Source organism: Myotis nattereri, assembly GCF_964212035.1.
Source record: "Myotis nattereri genome assembly, chromosome: 12".
NCBI classification, from domain to species: Eukaryota; Metazoa; Chordata; class Mammalia; order Chiroptera; family Vespertilionidae; genus Myotis; species Myotis nattereri.
The window spans coordinates 78,667,786-78,691,824 of NC_138087.1; the positions used below are offsets into that span (position 1 = coordinate 78,667,786).

General features: G+C 46.9%; 3 protein-coding genes across 8 annotated transcripts in view; 1 reads left to right on the plus strand and 2 right to left on the minus strand.

Moving 5' to 3' along the window:
* Positions 1-4,914, minus strand: part of FNBP1 (formin binding protein 1) — a 98,965-nt gene extending 94,051 nt beyond the window's left edge. For 2 of the 4 annotated variants that reach the window (XM_081103960.1, XM_081103959.1), the window contains exon 1: positions 4,642-4,858. In XM_081103960.1, coding sequence (XP_080960086.1) covers positions 4,642-4,665 — 24 coding nt within the window. In that variant the 5' untranslated portion in view covers positions 4,666-4,858. Of the gene's footprint in view, positions 1-4,641 lie in introns of all 4 variants that reach the window. The other 2 variants (XM_081103962.1, XM_081103961.1) reach the window with 2 other exon arrangements.
* An 8,501-nt stretch (positions 4,915-13,415) lies between these two features.
* The window catches only part of GPR107 (G protein-coupled receptor 107), a 53,734-nt gene continuing 43,110 nt past the window's right edge, over positions 13,416-24,039 (plus strand). The window contains exon 1 of one of the 2 annotated variants that reach the window (XM_081103963.1): positions 13,416-13,587. In XM_081103963.1, coding sequence (XP_080960089.1) covers positions 13,447-13,587 — 141 coding nt within the window. In that variant the 5' untranslated portion in view covers positions 13,416-13,446. The remainder of the gene's footprint in view (positions 13,588-24,039) is intronic. The other variant, XR_013996695.1, reaches the window with a different exon arrangement.
* On the minus strand, positions 17,534-18,091 carry LOC308528352 (large ribosomal subunit protein eL13-like; the record flags this gene model as incomplete). Of its 2 annotated transcripts, XM_081103965.1 has the most annotated exons (2): positions 17,534-17,758; positions 17,861-18,091. In XM_081103965.1, 2 exons carry the CDS (start codon positions 18,089-18,091, stop codon positions 17,534-17,536), a joined length of 456 nt encoding a protein of 151 aa, XP_080960091.1. The 2 variants fall into 2 exon arrangements, with proteins under 2 accessions (XP_080960091.1, XP_080960090.1); XM_081103964.1 differs by having other exon boundaries at positions 17,534-18,091.

The window sequence follows — 24,039 nt, forward strand, 5'->3', positions numbered from 1 at the left end:
CAAAGAAATAAGTCTTCAAGCGCTACTCTAACGGTATAAAGGGGGCCTAGACGTGAATATTCGTGGGCAGGGGTCTATGCGAAATCTCTGTACCTTCCACTCAATTTGTTCTGAAACTAAAACCCCTCTGAGTAAATAAAGCCTATTGAAGGGAAAGGTGCCTAGAATTATACAAAATGTTTATAACCCCCAAAGTGCAGAAGGTGTGAGAACTGTTCCCCCATTACTTTAAAAAAAGCAAATGTTAAAACAAAAGGAGGAAAAAGGGATTCATTCATTTATTCAATAAATATTTATCAAACTCCTACTATATGAGTCAGGCATTGTTCCCAGTATAGTAGTGGGAGACTGCTGCCTCTGAAAAGTGCACACCACAATCAGTCACCATAGTCAACACATTGCTGAGTGCGCATTGTATGCCTGGCATTGTCCTAAAAGCACAGGTTAAAAAAAATTATACAATCAACACAGGTGCTTTCTTACTATGTTAACCAACATGTCTTATTCAGGTCTCTCTGTTCACTTTCTTGCTTTTACTACTTTGGGCTCCTTCATTTCTTATTAGCACCAAAATAAAGAAATTAAGATGGCAGAGGCCCTGACCAGGTAGCTTAGTTGGTTAGAGCATTGTCCCAATATGCCAAGGTTGCAGGTTCGATTCCCAGTCAGGGCACATACAAGAATCAACCAATGAATGCAGAAATAAGTGGGACAACAAGTTGATGTCTCTCTCTCTCTCAAATCAATAAATAAAAGTGTTTTAAAAAGATGGTGGAGAGGGCAGTAGGAGATAAAAGTAACTTCTGTCACCAAGTAATTGGCCAGCTGCAAAGAGTAGAATAATTATGCGGAAAGCTAAAATTTCCAACAGATTTATTCACACTTCACATTAATGAGTAAGCCAGTAAAAGTTGAACTGACACTTCCATAACTTGTCACTTCTTTCGAATAAGCAGGTAAGAAAAACAACATTAAAATGTAAAAAACTGTGGCTTTGCCATTTCTCCAATGACCAGTCACAACGTCATTAAATCAGTACAACCTATTTATCCTACTACCTTACTTTTTAAACAAAGTCTTGAGTACATTCATTTAGTTCTTCTTACAAATGTAGATCCCTCTTTTGACTCTGATGTTGTAGGCTAGAGTTAAGATCTACTTTGCATGTGTGCACTGAAATAAGTGGTTAGCCTTCAGTGTATATAATGTGGCTTAGATTCAGATAGGTAACTTGCACATAGTAGCTGTTCAATAAAAACTTTTAAACTTTGATGCAAAGGCATTGTTATGAAGAGCTGTACAGAAACCATGCTATTGTGACCTAATCCCCTTAAAGTAGCCACTTATACTTTGACCTGATACAAAATAGCCCCAACTGACATACAAACTAAGCTAAATAAAGTTATTACAAATTATGGGTTTTGAGTTCATTTTTATAGTTGTATGATAACTTCCTGACATTTCATGATTCTAAAAATTTCCTAGAATATGAAAGTTTACTCCTATATCAGTGTTAGAGAGAGAAAGAGAGAGAGAGCGCAGAGAAGGTTTTATTCCCTCTACAAAGCAGGATGTGGCTAAAGAGTAAGCCTTTCATGTGAAGGGCACATTCGAAACCTGCTGTTTTTATTTTTTAATATATTTTATTGATTTTTTACAGAGAGGAAGAGAGAGAGATAGAGAGTTAGAAACTTCGATCAGCTGCCTCCTGCACATCCCCCACTGGGGAAGTGCCCACAACCCAGGTACATGCCCTTGACCGGAATCGAACCCGGGACCTTTTAGTCCGCAGGCCGACGCTCTATCCACTGAGCCAAACCGGTTTTGGCAGAAACCTGCCGTTTTTAAAAGCCTATGTGGACTTGGACTAACGTCCTAAAATGTGTGTGCACCTGGAGGAATTTGTGAAGATCTATGCAAGCTGCAACCACCTGTTCCAAACAACTCACTGCCACCCAAACCAGGGCTCTGGCTCTCCAGAAGCATAATTCTGCCAAGTCAGGCTCAAGCGCCCCATCATTATCTCATTACACATGTGCACAACCCCGAAGCCACCATTCAGGGAAAACCCTCAATCACTGCCCTGGGCTGGGCCACCAACACGGCCCATCACACCACACGGCCCTGACTCTCTCACCACTGGAGAGCTGGAGCTTGTTTCTCAGAACCCTTCATTATTCCATTTTACAAAACCACTCAAATACTAATAAAATAAGGCGGCTGAAAATAGACATTTTGTTGTCCTCATACTTCTTGGCACTCGATCTTAAAGCTCAGACTTCTGCACCCCTCTTAGTGCCAACAAGTGAGTTCTTTCCTTTTTCTCCATTGAACTCTAAGCCACTCCAGAGCAAAGGCCAATATTCTAGGGCAGTGGTCGGCAAACGGCGGCTCGCGAGCCACATGCGGCTCTTTGGCCCCTTGAGTGTGGCTCTTCCACAAAATACCACATGTGGGCCCGCACGTACAGTGCGATTGAAACTTCATGGCCCATGCACAGAAGTCGGTTTTCGGCCGGGGTGCGTCTATTTTGAAGAAGTGCTGTTGATATTTGGCTCTGTTGACTAATGAGTTTGCCGACCACTGTTCTAGGGAATGCCTTTTAGCAACAAAAACTCTTCACCGACATATACTCGCATATATACGACTGCTAACTGACTCATTCTTCTTCATAAACTCACCAAGTGAAAAAATTTCAAGTAGCTGACACACCTCCCTTAAACATCTTTTCTAGTCAGTTTTTTTTTGGAAAAATTCAAGTGTGTGGAGTAGAAAGCACAGCTCCATGAGCCTGCCTGTCCCCATCACCCCACTTCGACAATGACCTACTCATGCCCCCTTTCATCAACACGCCCATCCACTACCACCCCAACTTCTTCTGAAGCAAATCCAAGACTTCATGTCACTCATATACATTCCAGTTCCCATTTATTTTCAACAGCTCCTTGTTTTGGCCTTCCCTCCCACCCCTCCGCCTCAAAGAAGAAGTGTATAGAATAATGCAGGCACTCGGGCCTCCATCATTTCCCTTCTCAGCCACCTCCCTCTTGTGGATCACCTTCGAGAACATTCACCAGCATCACTGTGAAGTGCCCACCAGTGCACATAAATGCCCACCGGCCCCTATTTTACCTAGAAATACATTGTAGTTTCCCCCAGAACCCCTTTCTCTAGTTTGAACAAGTAAAAAAATAAAATAAAAAAATCGTGCCAATATTTCTATTCTCTTGATACAAATTACTTCTGATTTACTCCCCCACCCCAGATAAGCTGAAAAGAGCCGATGGGAGTGGAGCAGGAATAGGAGAGGAAAGAAAGAAATGCCCGGGACTAGCTCTAAAGTATAAAGTGAAGGCAAGCACCAAGTATAAAATAGCAGGTTCTGCCTCGGTAGGTGTGTGCACATACTTTAAACCATCTGTTATTTTATTTTAAAACTGAATACTTGTAAACATCAGCCAACATCTTGGGTTCCTTTCGACAGAGGATGTTTATAGAATAAATCATCTTCATTTAAGGGGGCTCTTGCCCTCGGGATTTTGGTGAATAGCTGTAGCTGCTTCGGAGCCTCCGAAATGGTTATGTAAGAACAATTTAAGACAAAAAGATAACGAAGGGAGGGTGCCTGCGCGTCTGTGCCCTAACCTTGTCCTGGGAGGTGAGATCCCCGCCCCCCCCCCTCCACACCCGCCACCAGCGGCTCCGAAGGGGGGCCCTTCCCGCGCCTTGGAGGTGCCTCGTCTAGAACATTTCAGTGCAGGACCGAGATTTCCTCCTCCCCCCGGACGCGGACTGCCCGTCCCTCGCCCAGTGATCCCCAGGAGCCCAGAGGGGGCCGGGCCCGAGCTCCATCCCACACCCTGGGCACCGCCAGGCCTCCCGGCTCGCCCTGGTGGGGCACCGGCTTCCGGACGCCAGGCCCCCGGTGACCCCGCACCGCGGGCGGAGGATCCGGTGCAGCCCCTCCCGCCGCCCTCCCGCTGGAGGATTCACCCCGCGCGTGCCCCTCGGGGGGCTCTCCCCCACGCCGGCCACTTCCCTCTCCGCCGCCGCCGCAGCCACCTCAGTGCAGGGTGGGGGCGCCCCGACGGGAACTACCAGTGCCCCGAGCCCCGAGCCGCCTCGGGAGGGCAGGCGCCGGCCCTCGCCCCCGCGGCCCCCAACCCAGGTCGTGGGGCTCGGCCCCGCCCCCGGAAGGAGCGCCGGTCGGCCCGCACCTTCCCGCAGAGAACGCAGCCCTAGGAACTCAGGGCTGGGCACCCCGGGAAAGAACGCGGTCCCCCAAACCCGAGGCTTCCACGCCCCCATCGAGGCAGGTCCGGGGCGCGCCCGCCGCTCACCCGAGGGACTAAGGTTCTACCCGCCACGCTCCGCGGGCCTCCGGCCGCCGGGACCCCGACCCGCGCCCCCAGCTCAGGCCGCCGGGGGACCCCCCACCCGCTCCGCCCGCCGACTCCCCCCGCCTGGCTCGCGCGTCCTGCTCAGGCGGAGGCCCACGAGGGGCACCCGGCCCCGCGCCTCCCTCAGGCCGCGGGGACCCCGACCGCGCGCCATCGCCTCCCGGGCCGGCCCGGCCCGCGTGCCCTGCCCCGGCGCGCCAGGCACCGTCCCCGCAGCCCGCGGGCCCGGCCCCGCACTTACCCAGAGCTCGGTGCCCCAGCTCATGGTGCAGGGGGCGGGAAGGGGCGCGCCGCGCGGCGGGCGCGGCTCTCCGGTCCCCCTCCCCGGCGATCCCTTCGCCCTTCGAGATCCCCGCGATCGAGGAAAGCCCGGGCCCGCGCCGCCGCCGCCGCCCTCTCCGCCTCACGGCTCCTCGCCGGGTCCCCTCGGCGGCTCCTCCTCCCGGTCGCTCCTCAGCAAAATGGCCCGAGGAAGCGGCAGCCCCGGCAGCCGCAGCGCCCGCCCCACGCCCGGGAGTGAGGGGAGGAGAGGGCGGGCGGAGGGGGCGGGGCGGGGGCGGGGCCCGGGCCGCGCGCCAGGGGCGGGGGCGGGGCCTCCTGACAGCTCGCGCACGCGCCCGGCCCGCCTCCCTCCCGAGCCCGCCGCCGGGACCCCGTCGCCCAGGGGTCCGGAAGGAGTGTCCCCGCTGATTTTTAAAAATTACTTAGGAGCCACCGCACTCCGCTCTGGGGCCGGCCACGGGTCTTCGGACAGAGCGGCCCCTGTTCCTGCCGGTGCCCTGCGGGGCCTTTGGCTGCTCCTCTGCGCGGAGCTCCGCTTCGCACTTGCCGCTGCTTTTCCCCGGCAGCCGTGCACGCCGACCCGGGTTCGCCCGGGCAGCACGGAGCCCGGGAGCCCTGCGCGGTGGGCGTGGGGTCCGGCATAGAGATGTCTGCGCGCGGTGCAGATGGGGACGTCGAGTCGAGAGCGACCGAGTAGCTGCGAGTGGCTGGGGCGGTATCCAGGGGCGCACAACCAGTGATTTCTAATCTGAAACCAGTGGTTTCCAACCTGTTCAGCCAAGAAACGCTGAGACGTGAAATCGCGTTGCAGCTTCGTGGGTACAGAGGCCCTGGGTCCACAGATGAGTGTTTGGTTCCAACCCAGCTTCCCGCACGCACTGGCTGGGGGCCCGGGGGCCAGAACTCCACCTCTCCAGCCGCGCAGGGCCCCCGCCTGCCAAACGGAGGTAGCGCACCGTCTCCGCGGGTGAGTGAAGGCGAGGACCAAGATGAGCACCTAATCCCAGGCCTGTGCTGGTAAACTGCGAGCTCGTTCTTAAGTAGACACTGACTCCTTCTCCCTGTATCCCGAAGACCTACACAAACATTCTCGACAAGCTGGGAGAATTACAGGAGTTCCAGCTCTTTCCTCCGACTCACTAGGCCCTCTCTACCTCACTTAACGCTGACTTTCCTGGGTAACTCTGGACTCCTAAAGCGGGTCCCATTTTAGAAATATTTCACGAGGCATCTTCCGGATACCTACCTCCCCCGCCCCCCCCACCTGCAACCAGTTTGTCATTCTCTACCATGGAAGGGTGGAGCTGAAAAACTGGTAGATGAACCTCCAGGCCTACTTCCTTGGTTGGACAGAGAATACATGTAACCTGTCAAAACTGTTTGCGTCTGTCTTTTGTAAGTTTCCTCCAACCCCCTCGTATTTTTACTGTGCGTGTTTAAATGTTTTGCTCTCACTGTTACCAGGTCTGGGAACTCTTTCCTCCAGAGACTGCGAGATATAAAATAATCAGAACGGCCAGCCACCTACCTCCCAAGCGGATTAACAGTGAGGGTGAGTTGGAGGGGTTAGAAATTCAAAACCCTGCAGAGTTTAGCTCGCTATCTGGAAACTGTGAAGTGAAAAAAGCAGGCTGTCTCTGACCTAATACAATGATCCAATCTCTCAGCTGAGTTCTTGGAGACTTCAGAAACAGTGACCACTTGTACAGTTTGCTAATCAGGAGGAAAACCACCTGCTGATCTAAAGAAGAAAAAGAAATGGGGAAAAGGAGGAACGGCCAGCAGAAGTGAAAGAGAGACCACATTAGGATGAAAACCTTTTAAGATGAGTAAGCAGGAAGTACTTACAGAAACCCATTAAAAGCCACAGCAGCAGACATATGGAACTGGGCTAATTATACCACATTGCAAATATCTAACTTCATTAAGTTTGGGTGGCAACTCGAAAAGGTTTGAATAGTCAGAATCTTTAAAAAATAAAGGAGAAAGACACCACTGATCTTGAAACAATGGAAACAAACAGGGTTTGGCATGAAGAGAAATAAGCCAGCGGAGAAAAAGATAAATACAGCACAGTATTACTTAGAAAGAACTAGAACTATTCACTTTTCCTAATAACAAGAGGGAGTGATTCCAAGACAAGGAATAACCACTATTGAGAAATTGCTGTGACCTGACATACTTAGGAATCGGTTATCACAAGAGGGATTCTAAACCCTGTCCACATAAATGCTGGGGTGACCAGGGGTCAGGCTGGGCTGTGTCCCCCCTGCTTCACACCAGTAACATCTACCAAGCACTGATTCACACGGTTATGATCTTGGTGGGAGACAACGGAAATTTCCACGGAATAATCCCGTCACCTGGACATGATTGGCACCGGGAGAAGGTGTCTGGATAGGCTGCTGCAGTGCTAGAGGCAAACAATTCTATTAGGGCCTTTTTGGCCATTGTAATGGTGCTTGCAATTAATAAACACCTAATTCAGGGGCTGTCACAGGCAGGTTTTGTAATTGTTAAACTGGGATCCTAGCGTTCTACTGCTTTTTAGGTGTGTCCCCTTCCGAAAGTTATCTAGACCCTCTGCGTGCATCTCAGTTTCCTTGTTCATAAAATGGGGACCCCATAGACCAGTGATGGCGAACCTTTGAGCTCGGCGTGTCAGCATTTTGAAAATCCTAACTTAAGTCTGGTGCCGTGTCACATATAGAAATTTTTTGATATTTGCAACCATAGTAAAACAAAGATTTATACTTTTGATAATTATTTTATATATTTAAATGCCATTTAACAAAGAAAAATCAACCAAAAGAATGAGTTTGCAATAGTTCGCCATCACTGTCATAGACTGTTATGAGGCTGAAATGAGGGAGCTGGTGGGGACACAGGCTTTGGTGTTAGCTAGATTTAGATAGCTATGTAGAGCTTTGGTTGAACTATTTTTCTGCTTTAATCTTCAGTTCCCTCTATAAAATGGAAATACTACTACTTACTTCAAAGGTTACTGCAAAAATGAAAAGAAAAAAAACCCATGCAAAATGCTTAGCACAGAGGGCATTGTATTGGTTCCCTTTCCCTTCCTCTTGTTTTCTGGAGGATTTTTACTTATTGCATCAAGGAAATCAGTCCTTTAAGCACCTTTGATGCAGCAAGACAGCTTGATTAAACTACAATTGATTGTTGTCTATTGGTGAAGAATTATTCCTATTGAAATTCTCAGGATTTTTTTTTTTCAAATAGCTCCCATCAGTTTCAGCTTAAAATTTCCCATTTGTTCAGCATTTGAACTACTTACTAAGGACCCAAGAAAGCAGTCAACTGGAAAAAGTTGGAGTAGGATAAAAGTAGGAACTCTATGGAGGAGAATTTTAAAACTGCAACCAATTTTTGCGCCTGATAATGGACTTCCCCTGAAGGTCTATAAAGATGTGCACAAAATCAGGAAAACCCAGCTGTCCTATGGCTGAACAAGTTACAGAATAGGGGAAGTAAATTTAACTTTCCCCCCAACCCCCAGGATTGGAAATGTGTCAGGGCCAAGCCTTTCCATGAAGCTCACTCTCTGCAAGAAAATGCCATGGGCTTCCCCCAAGCTGCAAGAAATGACATTTCTAGTCAAAGAATGAAAGTGACATTTGACTTCTAAATGTTTTGCCAGGGCCTGGCCGGTGTGGCTCGGTTGAGTGACGTCCCATGAATCAAAAGGTCACCAGTTTGTTTCCAGTCAGAGCACATACCCGGGGTGCAGGTCTGAGCCCCCGCTGAGGCGTTGGGGTGCATACAGGAGGCAACCGATCAACTGATAAGTGCTCCTCTCTCCTTCCTCCCTTCCTCTCTCCTTCTAAAATCAATAAAAATGTATATTTTAAATTAGATAAATAAAAATAAATGTATTGCCAGGCTCCAATTTGATCTCTAGTCTCCTATACTGTCTTCATAGAGGTTTGGGTTTGAAATATCAACTCTTTTGATAAGAAAACAAATGGCAATTATACCTTATTACAACTGGAGAGTATTAACCCTTTAATTACTTAAAATATGCCAAATATTAGTAATCACATTAGGTCCAAACTACAAATTCTGCTACTAGTGGCAACCTTTAGTGGATCCTGCAAAGTTAGAGGAAATAGAAAAAAAAAAAAATAAATGCACTTGACTAAAGAGAACAAGGCTGAAAGCCAGGTTTAGGAGAACAGTTTTTCCGGCCCCTCCAGGCCTTTCCAGCCAATACCTTACAGTGTAACGCCCCTTGGAAAATGTTGCCTAGGACAAGCAGGCAGAACTTGTTCTGTTACTGAACATGTCTGTTTCCAGTTACAGTAGCAGAAGTATGCAAATGATCTTTTCTTGAAACAGATCATGTCTAAACAGAATTACCAACAGAGCAGTTTTCACAGAATTTGAAAACTGTCTATAAAGTACGTCATTTTAAGTCTCTGTATAATTAGTGTTCCCCTTTTGATTTCTCTCAATTTCAAACTAATGACCGGCACAACCAAGTCCCTGAGAAAACTATACCTCCTCAACCTCGCAGATACCACTGGTATGTAACTCTGTAAAACTCACGTAATGATTTCTGAGTGAAAAGAAGCAAGGAATAAGAACCAGCTTTAAGCCCTTAAAATTTGTTTTCCAGAAACTAAAAGAAGTCTTCTATTTTATAAGCTATTTAAGTGTTTGATCCCTATTATATTATTAAATGAAATTAAGACTATTCCTGGTCATTCCATTTTTAAAAGCCTATTATTACATTCAAATTTAAAACAAGGGATTCTCAAAAATGGTACTTCACTTAAAAAGTAAACAGTATTTCAAAGCATTGCAAACTGCCTTTAAAAATGAAACTGCCCTGACCGGTTTGGCTCAATGGATAGAGCATCGGCCTGTGGACTGAAGGGTCCCAGGTTCGATTCCAGTCAAGGAGATGTACCTTGGTTGCGGGCGCATTCCCAGTAGGGGGTGTGCAGGAGGCAGCTGATCGATGTTTCTCTCTCATCGATGTTTCTAACTCTCTATCCCTTTCCCTTCCTCTCTGTAAAAAATCAATAAAATATATTAAAAAAAAATGAAACTGCACTTAAAAACCACCTTTCCCTTTAACAACCAGTTTCATACTGAAGTGAGAATCAGTTAACTGTCTTTGGTATTTCTCTTGATACATAAAAGAAAGGATCACATTCCTAGCATGTTCTTTCAAACTGCTGATTTTTAAAATGCTTTCTGGAAAATTTTATTTGCTAACACATTAGTTACTCAGATTCTGGGCTTTTTAACTTTTTGAAAAAATTAAAATAAGAACTAGAAAGCCATGGTATAGTGTGAGAAGCACAGGTCCAACTCTGAAACAGCTGAGGCTCCAGTCCTGGTTGCTAAAGGTGCCTGCCAAAAATTATGCCACTATGCCATGACCTGTTTGGCTCAGTGGATAGAGTGTTGGCCTGCAGACTAAAGGGTCCCGGGTTCGATCCCCAGTGGGGGGCGTGCAGGAGGCAGCCAATCAGTGATTCTCTCTCATCATTGATGTTTCTCTCTCTCTCCCTTCTTCTCTGAAATCAATAAAAATATATTTTAAAAAATTACGCCGCTGTATGTGTGATCTTGAGCCAGTCATTGAAGTCCCTCGGATTTGTTTTCATGGCTGTTAAACAAGGTAGAGGGATCTGTTGGTTGTCTAGGGACCCTTCCAGCCTAATATGCAAACGATTTTTCTGCAACAATGCAGGACAGATTCAGTACTGAGCTTTGTGGGCGGGTCCTGAATGAGAGTTCTATCTGGGTCATTGATAAAAATCAGCAACACACCCTTGAATTAATTAATCTAACCAAGTCTCATCTTTTACAAAGAAATAGCTTACAAGGTTTTTGTGATGTTAAATCACACAATCCTATCCTATCCTATATATTAAAAGCCTAGGTGGCGTCACACCCTTAAGTGACGCTGCCACAAGATGGCTGTGTGCACAGAGGAGGCCGGGTGGCCTGGAGGTCCCGCGGCTCTGCACTGACAGGGGAGGCTGGTTCCGGCATCTCCACTGCCTGGCATGGAGGAGGCAGGTCCCAGCAGAGGAGGCGGGTCACAGCAGGGGAGGGCAGTTGGGGGCAATCAGGTCACCAGCCAAGGTGGGGCCCATCACCCCACCTGCCGGCTGCCCCACAGATGGCCCTGATTGCCAGCCAGGCCTAGGAACCCTACCCTATATATTGGGAATAGTCTCTTAGATTTAAAAATTAAAACCTGGCAAGGCTACTCTAACCCTGAAAAACAGGACGATGCAGCGATGACATGCATGGACTCTGGCTTGCACATTTTGTGGTCAGCCCTGATTCTGATACTTATAACTGTGTAACAAAGCCAATTACTTAACTTCTCTCTGCTTCAGTTTTTTTCACTCATAAGGTGGTAGATGTACCATCTACCTGGTACTACTGCCTCAGAAGGATCATATTATGTACTACTTTTTATAATCAGGGCAAAAAGATGTAGCTGCCCATACAACAGCAAGATGCCTTTCACCTGTATGAAAAGTATGGTCACTGGTGCATGCAGCGTCCCGGACTGTGAGAGGGATGTCTAACTGCCAGTTTAGGCCCGACATCCCTTGAGGGGTCCCAGATTGTGAGAGGACGCAGGCTGGGCTGAGGAACTCCACCGCCCCCCGCCCCCCCCACCCCCTGCACGAATTTCGTGCACCGGGCCTCTAGTGTATATATAAAGTACCAGCAGAATACTTGGCAAACTTAATCACTCAATAAATATATTTAACTATGATTATCTTGCTGTGTGGATTCACAAAATAAGTTTGTCTGTAAAATGGGGTAGTAAGGTCAGATGAAAATTCTGTTCAAAGATGAAAGATTACATATTAGTAATATATGGTCAAAGACCAGAGGTTGGAGAAAGAACGGATAGTCTTCACCACCCACCACCTAGTAAACATTGCCTTTCTATCTTCCTGGAGCCACATTAGTGCCCTGCTTTTGTCCTGGCAGAGGGTGTGACTGGACTTGTACATTACCGTGTTGTTGTTTTTTACTCAAGGGAAGAATTCATAGATTCACGACTTTACTAAGATTGCACACAGGTAGCCCTAACCGGTTTGACTCAGTGGACAGGGCATCGGCCTGTGGACCGAAAGGTCCCAGGTTTGATTCTGGTCAAGGGCATGTACCTTGGTTGCGGGCACATCACCAGTAGGAGGTGTGCAGGAGGCAGCTGAGGTTTCTCTCCCATTGATGTTTCTAACTCTCTGTCCCTCTCCCTTCCTCTCTGTAAAAAATCAATAAAATATATTTTTTTTAAAAAAAGATTGCACACAGCTAAAAGATTTAGGTTCCTTCCTTTCTCCCGCCCTCCACCCCTACCTATTCTGTATTTTCCCAACTGGTATTTTTTTTTTTTTTTTACCTGAGTGCAGCAGCACTTTAGCTCCATTAAAACATGTTAATTTCAGTTCCTATTTCCAGTTAAAAATTTTTAAGAATCTGATTCTGTCATAAAACACACTAATACACTGACAGTCAGCCAGTACTGGGATTCTGGGTGGTTTTTATTTTCTCCTCTTTAGCTTAAATGACTTCACACAAAGAGCAAGCATTACTTGTGTGGCAAGCTGGGAAAAAAAATCTAAAAACTAAACAAAGCTGGCTAGTCTATTAGCAACTTTAATAAGCATGTTCTTCTATACCTACTTAATAAAAATGGTGAGAGGAGGGAACCAACTACTGAATCTTTCCATTCCTTCCACTGGCCGGGTTGCTGGGTGGTTTGGAGCCTCCTCCTGTACAAGAAAGGATACAGATTCTATTCCTGGTCAGAGCGCATTCCCAGGTCCTGGGGTTCTCTCTCACATCGATATTTCTCTTCCACCCCCCATCCCACCCCCATTCTCCTCTCTCTAAAATTAGTAAACACCTAGGATGAGGATTAAAAGAAAAAGGATCTCTCCATAAATTCCACAGGTTAAAAGCAAAGAAAGTTTCCACACAGAATTAAGAGAAAAATGTTGACACTCTGACTCTAGTGGTCGGATGAAACAGCATGAAGCAACATAAAAGAGTAGTTAAAGGTTGCCGTGTGGTTCTCCGCCAACCTGGGGCAAATGACTTAATTTTTCAGAGGCTCAGTTTGCTTACCTGTAAAGTGGGGATACACCTACCGCCTACCTCATCAGACTGTTCGGAGGATTAAATGCAATAATGCCGAGAAAAAGCCTAACCAAGTACCTGATAAGGTCTTCTTAATAAATCGTATTACTGCAACCATTTCGTTTGAAATTTGAGTGTGAAGTGCCTCCAAAAAATAACGATCAAGGGACTTCTAACAAGCCAGGAACTTGGCATTTCCCACCGAGTCAATGCAGCCTGTGAAATCAGTCCAATGAACCACCAGGCAAGGTGCCACGGCCGCTTTAAGAGATCCCCACCCTCGGAGAGCCGGGTTCCCCCGCGGGCTGGGCTCGCAGGTCCAGGTCGCTTTCAAAGCTCGGCGGGTGGTAGGTGTGGTCCGGCTGTTCCCATGACAACCGCCCTGGGTCCTCCTGGAGGTCCCACCTCTTCTAGCTAAACCGAAATCCGCACCGGGAAAGCCGACTGAACGGCCCCTCGGCGCCTGACCCGGCCCCGCATTCCAGCAGGAGAGCCACCGGCACCGCCCCGGAGGCCGCCGCGCCCCGCCCTCTACTTCCAGGCCCTTCCGGCGGCCGCCGCCCTTTAACCCCGGAAGTGCTTGGAGGGAGCGGAAGCAGCTGGTGATGTTGGAACAAACATGGCTGCCCCGGCGCCCCTCGGCCCCTCGGGCTCCCGCTGTCCTCGGCTCTTCGCGGGCCTCCGGTGGCTTCCGCTCCTGGGGCTGCTGCAGCTGCTGGTGGAGCCCGGCCTGTGCCGCGTCCACCACCTGGCGCTGAAGGTAAGGCCGGGCGGGGCCGGGCGGGGCCGGGCCGGGGGGCGGAGGCAGAGGCCGCTCCCCGGGCTGGAGGCAACTTTGGCGGGGGGGCGGGAGGGAGGCTCTGAGCAATTGCCCCCCCCTATTGCCCCCCGGCGCGGCCTCTCTGTGGGGAGGTCTGTTGGGAGCTGGGGAATGGCGCGGGTCCTCGCGCCGTCTGGGAGGGGCCGGGAGACGCTGGCGGACCGGGGAAGGGGCGGAACTGCGGCGAGACTCTGCGGCCCCGGAAGGCCGCGCTAGCAACCCCCGTTGGCGTCCCGAGGTCCCCGCTGACAGCAGCCTGCTCTTCGTCCTCCAGCTTTTACCCCCGGCTTGACTTGTCGGCGGCCTCCGCTTTTCCATCCCCTGTGCCTGGCGGTTAGAAGGGACCCGGAATCTTAGTCGCAGTTTCCGGGTTCGGCTCAGGGCGCGCTCTGGTCTGATCCAAGTGGAGGAGGGATTTTCAAGTTCCGCCTGAAATATAGGACCGAGAACTTAAAAACCAGCATTAAAACTATGTTTCCAATGCGAGACCCTGTCTTGTCCGTCGCTCCTGTCTTGTCTGTCTAGGGAAGAGGCTTCTGCTGTTTTTAAAATGATCCCTGGGACCTTGCATCGTAACTCACAACTCAAAGTCATGGAAGGCTATGAAAGGTGCCTCCAGGCGGGTCGGCAGGTCAATCTGTCTGGAGAATAGGAAACTAAATTACGACCCTGAGCCTTGTGCGTGATTTTCATAATACGCAGTTGTGGGATTGTAGAAAACTTGTCTTATTAAACACGTTCTATTTGTGAACGTGGAGTTGAAGGAATACAGAATCTGCCAAAAAGCATGGCCGTACCTTGGGTTTGTAAATACAAATGATCTTGATTGAAATGGTTCTCAGCCGCAGGGAGTTAGGTGAGTTTTTTTTCTTCTTCTTTTAATCAGTTAGGTGAATCTTGACTCTCTTTGAGAATATGCTAAAAGTTATAGAACCTTTCCCCCAGAAAAGTGCAGGTAACTGCTTAGACGAAACTTTCTTGGAATTTCTAGGGCTTTATAATCCTGCTGAAACTTACCTAAAGGCCCTGTCCCTCAAGCTTATGACTCCCAAATTCAGAACTCCTGACCTTAATTTTTTTAAGTGTTTTTATTTATTTCAGAGAGAGAGGAAGGGAGAGGGATAAAGGGGTAGAAGCGGCCATGCCTACACCTTGATTTTGGACATCTAGCCTCCAGAACTGTGAGAGCCTAACTTTCTGTTGTTTTAAAGCAACCCAGTCTGGTGGTATTCGTTACAGCAGCCCTAGGAAACTAATACAACATACATTCAACTTCGCTTCAAAGCGCTGCCTTCGTAGTCACATGGTATTACTTTGTTTTTGAGTAGTAACTTTTAGAGAATACCTTAGCAATGTAGTGATGTTTGTAAGTAGATAAATCAGATATCTCTCTGTAAAAACACTCCAGAAGCACTGCCCATAGATCGGGATCCACCTGATCACACCGGCCTTAGGTGCCGTGCCTGCAGCTCCACTGCACAGACTGTGTTGTGAATTTTAACCCCCCATCCCCCCCCCAAAAAAAAATATCTGAAAAGTTTTGGGAAATTAAATTATCGCTGCTGTGCCTCATCTCAAGCCCACTGACTGTTAGCTGGTCCATCCTGGTAAACCTCAAATGCCTCCTTGGCATGTCTCCAAAACTGATCAGTACGTAAAACTAATGTTTGCTACAGATGGGGGTCTTCTGAGTGTGCTGTGTCTGTGCAGTTAGAAAAGGGTGCAGTGTGCCGCTGCAGCAGTACGAGGTCAAGCCCAGCATCGTGGCCTTGTGAGCATGGAGGAGTTTGGTCGGGACAGCCCACAGCTCACCCAGGGCAACTCGGAGCGAAGATAGGAAGAGAGCTGGGGAGAGTGGCACTGGGGTAGACGCTGTTGACACACTCCGTGTTGTGTTAAATCTTGCGTCCCTCTTGAGTATGCCACCAGAATTCTAGTATGCATATGAGATTGCTCTGTGCACAGAAAGGCTGGGACCACCAGTCCAGTGACAACTGCTCTGGGCTCACGTGGGGAAAATGAGGTGTCCTACAGAATCTAAATTTTAAATGCTAAATAGTAGATGGTTTTTATTCATTGGCTCCTCATAGCGGCCCCTTGAGAAAAATGCTGTTATCCCTGGTTTATAAATTTGAAAAACAGAACTTGGGTTACATAAGAGGAGGAGGCCAACTTTGAACCTGGCATCCGTGCTCTCTGCATTCGGCCACTTGTACTGGCTGAGCAGCCCTCGGTGCCTGTCCAAGAGGCCAGCCCTGATTGCCGGGTCCCCAGACTTCTGTGTTTGCATTTTCTTGCAGGCTTTTTGTAATTCTTCCTCTATCCTCATATGCTTAAGCTGTCATATTTTTGTTGTCTAAGAGAATTTGACCCTATTCATTTTGTGAATTGCTCTCTATATACAATGATCCAAGAAATTAAATATTAAGCTTCCTTGGTAGTGTCTCCTACCACGAATAGTAGGCAGTCAGTAAATGGTAGGTGGTATTATTCTTGTTGTGTTCCTGTGTTAGTGAGGAACTGATCATGGATGCCTAAAGGTACTTTTGCTTACTGAGGTCACAACCATGGATGCCATTCGAAGCTACGCAGATACTTTTTAATTGAGCTGGCTGTGTGAGATAGCAGAGAGAATGGCCAGCTCCTTCCTTCTGCGGTGGCTGCTGCGTCTGTTCCAGCGGGTTGTGGCTGCATTGGAATGTGGCCTAGACGTGCTGGGTCTTGTGGTATGTTTTTGTTTTTGAAAGAAAAGCTATAGCCCAGCTGGCGTGGCTCAGTGGTTGAGCTTCATCCTATGAACCAGGAGGTCAGGGTTTGGTCGCCGGTCAGGGCATATGCCTAGGTCGTGGGCTCAATCCCCAGTGTGGGGTGTGCAGGAGGCATCTGATCAATGATTCTCTCTCATCCATTGACGTTTCTATCTCTCTCCCTCTCCCTCCCTCTCTGAAATCAATAAAAATCTCTTTAAAAAAGAAAGAGAAAAACTAGAAATTTAGGCTTTTATGTGAAGTTAGCCAGAAATTAATTCAAATTAAAAAACAAAAACAAAACACTGTTGGCCCCATCTAAACATTCATGTACCAGTACAGTCTGTGGCCTGCCAGTTGGGTGAACTTTAAAATAAGGAAGTGGCCAGGTATGTGACCTTCACCTAGCTCAGTTAAGAATGACCACATTTAGCCGTGGCCAAGTAGCTCAGTTGGTTCGAGAGGTGTCCCCACACAGCAAGGTTGAGGGTTCGATCCCTGGTCAAGACACATGCAAGATTTAATCAATGAAGGCATAAATAAGTGCAACAACAAACTGATTTCTCTTTCTCCCTCCTTCTCTCTAAAATCAATAAATAAAATTTAAAAGAGTGATCATATTTATTTTCTGAAGTTCCGTTTATGAGAAAAATTGAAGTATCATTACTCCACTTGCTTTATGTTTTAAAGTAATTTTTTTAAAATTTTGTTTTATTGCTTAAAGTATTACATATGTCTCCTTTTTTTCCCGTCCTTGACATTCCCCTGACCTCCCCTAACCCCCAGTGTCTTGTGTCCATTGGTTATGCTTATATGCATGCATACAAGTCCTTCGGTTGGTCTCTTACCCCCCTCCCGCCCCCCAACCCTCCCCAGCCTTCCCGCTGTAGTTTGACAGTCTGTTCGATGCTGCTCTGCCTCTGTATCTATTTTTGTTCATCAGTTTATAATGCTCTTTATTATCCATAAATGAGTGAGGTCATGTGGTATTTTTCTTTCATTGACTGGCTTATTTCACTTAGCATAATGCTCTCCAGCTCCATCCATGCTGTTGCAAATGGTAAGAATTCCTTCTTTTTTTACAGCAGTGTAGTATTCCATCGTGTAGATGTACCACAGTTTTGGTTGCCAACGGCACTTTATTTTATCTTTTCACCATCCTGTTCTGCAGCTTCTTTGGCTCTTTCTGTCCTGATGCCAAAGAGCCGGGCATTGGCATGGGCCAGGCGAAGACTGGCAAAAGCCTTGAAGTTCTTCTCCTCTGTGATGACCCTGGCTTTCTCCTTCTTGTAGACATTCCGGATGGGCATGACTGGTCCGCTCAGCTGGGTGGCCAATTTGAGTTCTTCGGCAGAACTGTCTCCCTTCTTGGGGGCCGAAGGCTTCCTGGGGAAGAGGATGGGCTTAGAGCAGCCGCTGCACGTTGGCCTGCAGGGACCCACCGAGATCCCAGTGGTCCAGGCCACCTTTTTGTGGATGCCAGCCGCCCTTAACCCTTCCAAGCTGAAGGGTGGTTCCTTGCGGTGGGGCATCTCACTATGGGTTCGATGGGTCGGACGGGTCAGAGGGGGATGCGGCGCTTTGGCTTGCCTGGCCTTGCTTGCATCTGCGGGCTGGTTAAACCACGTGGCAACGCGCCGTTGCCGGTCCTTGTGGAAGTGGGGCTTTAGGATCATGCCATTTTGGCTGGGTGCCATGGCTGCTGCCTGCGGGCCTTCTCCCAAGAAGCAACGGCCTGTTTTAAAGTAATTTAATGTGAAATTGTTTAGGGAGTTAAAGCAAAAGTATGTATGTTCTGCTATTCAGTTAAGAGCAGACTTGTCAGTGTAAAACAACTGTTTTGAAACTAAGGAAAAAGGAGAAAATGTGCCAAAATTGTAGTTGTCTTGAGGGATTTTTTCTTTCATCTCCAGATCAGACCTTTCTTCTGAGCTTTGGGCAAGTGTACCCAACTGCCAACTCTGCATTTCCTCGTAGGCGTTGCATAAGCACCTAAGAAACAACTTACCCTTCCACTCCCTTCACTCTCAGCCTATATACTCGTCCAGATTGTCTTAGTAACTGTGCTCTTCACTTCTCATAGATGGGTGTTCTAAGTAGCTCCCCCCCTCACCCCCCAATCCATCCCCTGCTCTGTCGTCACCTGAACTCGTCACCTGAACTCGTCGGTCCAGGCCATCCTTAGAGCTCATGGACCAGTGCAGTCTCCTCACACTTGTGTCCCAGAATTCCTCCAGCTCACATTTTGCTTTGTAGCTGAAGTATCTGCCTAAGAGCCCAATCCCGTCATGCCACTCCCCTTTAACCCATCAGGGGCACCCTTTCCCCCTTAAGGGGGAGCTCACAGTCCTTAGTGACGCTGCCAGTCTATCTGTGAGCAGCCTCTTCTCTAGTCTCATTGCCCTTCCTTTCTTTAGTTTCTTAGTTCATAGTGTGCAGCTTGGTGAATTTTTTTTACAACCATGTAACCAGCACCCAGCTCAAGAAACAGGACATGACTAGCACCCCAGAACCCCCACCTCTAGTACTCCCTTCTGGCCACCAGAAGTTTGAAATAGCCAACACAGATCTAAATGAGGAGGAGAGAGGTCTTGCCTTACCCGGTTTCATAACAATAAGCCATATAATACTTCAGGCTGATTGGTGGGACAGAATAGGAAGCACATATAGAAACTCATCTTAACGAGAATGTGATGTGCAATAGAGGCGGTGTCATAGAGCAGTGGAAGTTAGGACAGGCTGCTCGGAAGGGAGTGGAGGGCGGTTGAGGAGTGCCGTCACTTCCGTGCTTCTCTTATTTGGAATGGTGACATGATACCTGAAAGCGGACATGGGGCGTGGGGTAGGTGAGGGTCCTGCATGTATTACTGGCAAATAGTAATACTTAAACAAAAAGATTGATTTTTGGTAATTATTTGTTAGAAATGTAGAAAATATAAAAAAATAGAAAATTATTACCACTCCAATGGTACTAATCTTTTCATAGTTTGGTGGATTTCTTTCAGACCTTTTATAAATAAATAAATGTAAATATTTGGCTTTTAATTTTTAAATTTTTTTTACAAATTTAGCTCTTACTGTATATAGTTTGGATTCTGCTCTTTGCATTTAATATTTTGTCCAGCTTTATTGAGGTGTAATTGACAAATAAAAATTGCATGTATTTAAGGTATACAATGTGATAGTTTGATATACATATACATTGTGAAATTATTACCACAATTAAGCCAATTGACATATCATCACCTCACATAGCTACTTTTTTGTGTGTGAACAATTAAGATTTCTCTAAGCAAATTTAAAGTATACAACAACACAGCACTGTTAACTGTAGTCAGTATGCTGTATGTTAGATCTGAGAAATTACCCTGCATATCTGAAACTTTATACCCTTTGACCAGCATCTCTCCATGCTCTCCACCATCCTCTCCCACCCCCTGCTTCTGGTAACCACCATTCTCCTCTCTGCTTCAAGAACAATTTTCAATTCCACATGTAAGTGAGGTCATGCAGTATTTACCTTTCTGTGTCTGGCTTATTTCACTTAGACAGTTTCATCCACGTTGTCAAAAAGGATAAGATTTCCTTCTTTTTAAGGCTGAATAGTAATCCAGTGTGAGTGTGTGTGTGTGTGTGTGTGTGTGTGTGTGTGTGTATTTCTTATTATTCATCCCGTGACAACTACTTAAGTTGTTTTCATATCTTGGCTATTGTGAATAATGCTGCAATGAACATGGGGGTGCAGCTATTTCTTTGAGATAGTGATTTTATTTCCTTTGGATGTTTGCCCAGAAGTGGGATAGCTGGACCATATGGTAGTTCTATTTTTAATTTTTTGAGGAACCCGCATACTGTTTTCCATACCAGCTGTTCCAATTTACATTTCCATCAACAGTGTAGAAGGTTCCCTTTTCTCCACATCCTCATCAACTCTTGTCTTTCCACAGTAACCATTGTAACAGGTATGAGGTGCATTTCCCTCCTGATGAGGGATGTTGAGCATCTTTTCACATACCTGTTGGTCATTTATATGTCTTTTGAGAAATGTCTATTCAGATCCTGTGTCCATTTTAAAGTCATGTCATTTGTTTTCTTGCTGTTGAGTTGTTTGAGTTCCTTATGTGTTTTGGATATTAACCCCTAATCAGATATATGGTTTGCAAACATTTTTCTCATTCTGTAGGTTGCCTTTTCACTGTGTTACTGTAGTTGTCTCCTTTGCTGTGCAGAAGCTTTTCCGTTTGATGCAATCCCATTTTTCTGTTTTTGCTGCGTTACCTGTGCCTTTGTTTTCTATCCAAAAAAATCATTGCTCGAACCAGTGTCAAGAGGCAGTTCCCCTGGGATGGCAGCTCCCACTCCACTTTTAAGTGGCTCCAGTTACTATTATTTTTAAAAATATTTTTATTGATTTCAGAGAGGAAAGAAGAGGGAGAGAGATAAAGAAACATCCATGATGAGAGAGAATCATGGATCGGCTGCCTCCTGCAAGTCCCCCACTGGGGACCGATCCCACAACCCAGGCATGTGCCCTTGACAGGAATCAAACCTTTCAGTTCAGAGGCTGATGCTCTATCCACTGAGCCAAACCGGCCAGGGCTCCAGTTATATTATTTTTCATATGTCCTAAGACATCCATCCTATGTAGTTGAATTAATTTCTTTTCTCTACATCTGAGATAGCAGTAGCCATGTAACACCCTTGGGAGAATTGAGAAAATAGTCACTCAGATCACTTTCTGTAGGGGCTAATCACTCACAATCCTGAGGAAGGTCATGAACCTTAGCTTTTCTGGTCTTTCTGCTCTCGCAGCTCCCTGATGCCTCTCAGCAAATGACTTCTATTATCTTAGCTGGCTTTTCTGCTTCTCCCTGGGAATGCTAATTTGCTGCAAGTTACTCCATCCTACCAGGAAGTGGAAGTCTGGCCAACATGCTTTAAATGCATAGCTGGGCTCCTAGGAAAATAAGGAAAATGCCCAGGGGACAAAAATAAAAAATAAAAAAGGTGGCAAGAAGGAGCTGAAGCTCCAGTGGGTAAAAGAACACACGTCAGGGCTGCCCTGAAGCATGGCAGAAACTTGGACCCTAGAGTCTTGGATTTTAACAACTGGTGAGGAGGAGGAGGAGCCAGAGCCTTAGAACGAGGCAGGAGTGGAGCTGGAACTGTGTCCCTGTCCTCAGCCCTGAATGTGGGACTCTGGAAGAGCTGTGTTGCTTGAATGGAAGAGTGGGCTAGGAAATAAAATGGCAGTAAGATGTGTGTACCAGCCGTGTGTGTGGTGGTGGGAGGGGTGGTTTCTGATTGTCCTGCTGAAGATCTGTTCCATGGCCTTGCCTAGGCCGTTGGTGTTTGCAGTTAGACCAGTGGTTCTCAACCTTCCTAATGCCACGACCCTTTCATACAGTTCCTCATGTTGTGGTGACCCCCAATTTCATTGTTACAAATTGAACATAATTAAAGCATAGTGATTCATCACAAAAACAATATGTAATTATATATGTGTTTTCTGATGGTCTTAGGCGACCCCTGTAAAGGGTCGTTCGACCCCCAAAGAGGTCACGACCCACAGGTTGAGAACCGCTGAGTTAGACTGTCTCTGATATCCAGAAGATCCAAGTCTAGGAATGAATAATTACCACTCACACAAAGAAACAACCTGCTGTGAACATCAGCAGAGACCAGGACAGAGAGCAGAATTAGACCCCAGACACCTCAGTATGTTGTAAAAGAGCGATATTTAAAACGGAAAGAAACAAAGGATGAAATTTAAAAATATGAGCAAGAAGCAAGACCACTATCAAAAAAGACTATCAGATTTGAGGAAGAACCAAATGTAAGTTTTAGAAAAGTGCTTAGCATTTAGGAATTACGTAATAACTGTTAGCTTCTTGCAAACTTAGCGAAGGCGATTTGATTTAGGCAGATAATTCTCAATGTGAAACTCGTGGCTATCTTTGTAGAGTCTTCACTAATACTGTTACGGGCCCATGGTCCGCTTGCCCAACACTTCAAAAGGCCAAAACTCCAAACATCAGAGTCTGGAGGAAGGAAAAGCTTATTGATGGAGAAGGTGCCAATCAAGAAGATGGAGGCCCTGTAGTTCCTCAAATCCATCTTAAGGAAGTACAGAGTTTAGGCTTCTTTTATGTCAAGGGAAGGGGAAATGGAAGGAGCTGTTTTTGTAAAAACTAAAGCCCCAAGCAGAATCCCTCTAATGATTAGTATGTCTCAGCAGAACCTACTAGTCTGAGGGCCATGGGAGCAGCACAGGCCCAACAAGATGGGGTCCCAGAGACCGAGCATTTCACTCTGTTAACAATACCATGGTCTGTTGGCCGCCTCAGTTGAAAAATAATATCGCTTAGGTTAGTGATTCTCAACCTTCTGGCCCTTTAATACAGTTCCTCATGTTGTGACCCCCAACCATAAAATTATTTTTGTTGCTACTTCATAACTGTCATTTTGCTACTGTTATGAATCGTAATGTAAATATCTGATATGCAGGGTGGTGTTAGGCGACCCCTGTGAAAGGGTCATTCGACCCCCAAAGGGGTCGCGACCCACAGGTTGAGAACCGTTGGCTTAGGTGCTTCCTCACCAGAAAGGATTTATTCAGGAAAAAGAAAGGGTTGCAGCCCCATGCATGCAGACATGGCAGGCCACATGCACACCTGGCCTTTGTGCCAAGATGGAGGGGTATTTATAGAAGGGAAAAGAAAGTTAAGGGAAGGAGAACCATAGAGCTCTATTATAAATAATTCTTCCCTTAGGGGTCTCTCAGTTACTAGAGAGGGAGAACTTCCACATACGCCCTAACTCCTCCTATAGACCCTCCTGACGGACTGTTTGCCTAAAGTTCCAGTTAGTCTTTATCAGCCTTAAAATTTATTGACTTAGTTGGGATTGAAATCACCCCTTTGAGACGATTTCAAGCACGTGTGCGAGGCATTTGCCCAGGTCATTCAGTTTCAACAAACCTCAGGATTATCCTGTGTCCGAAAGATCCCGTCTCCACCCGACAAGCTCCTGGGATTCCTTCTGCATATAAGGCTTTGTTTTCTGAAACCCATCGTATATAGCGTAACTTTTAGATTCACATGAACCTATGTAAAAACAATGAATTACAGATTAGAAAAGTAATGTGCAGGGGTGCCCGGTCAGCCTGCAGTGGGAGGAGCCAGTTGCACACAGTTTATAAGCAGGTTTATAAAAACGTATCCTTAGAGCAGTTTTGGCTACTTCCCCCCCCCCCCCCCCCATCCCCTTCAGCATGTTTTTCTTCATGTGTTTTTTGTTGATTTTGGAGAGAGAGGAAGGGATGGGGGGAGAAACATCAATCATTGAATCCCAGACCCTTTGGTCAGTGAGGTGACACTCTAACTGCTGAAAAAAACTGGCCAGGGCGAACTGGTGACCTTATGGTGCATGGGACGACACTCAACCAATTGAGCCACACCAGCCAGGGCCAGTATGTTTTTTGAATGCCTACTAGCTGCTGGGCCTTGGACTAGCAGGCAGTATGTGAGGATGACTAAAACATTGTTCCTCCTTCCCTGCAATTCACATTCCAACTGACCACCTAGTCAGGACTGTTACAAATATGTCAAAATGAATTGTATCCATTATGTGCTTCCTCCTGCAA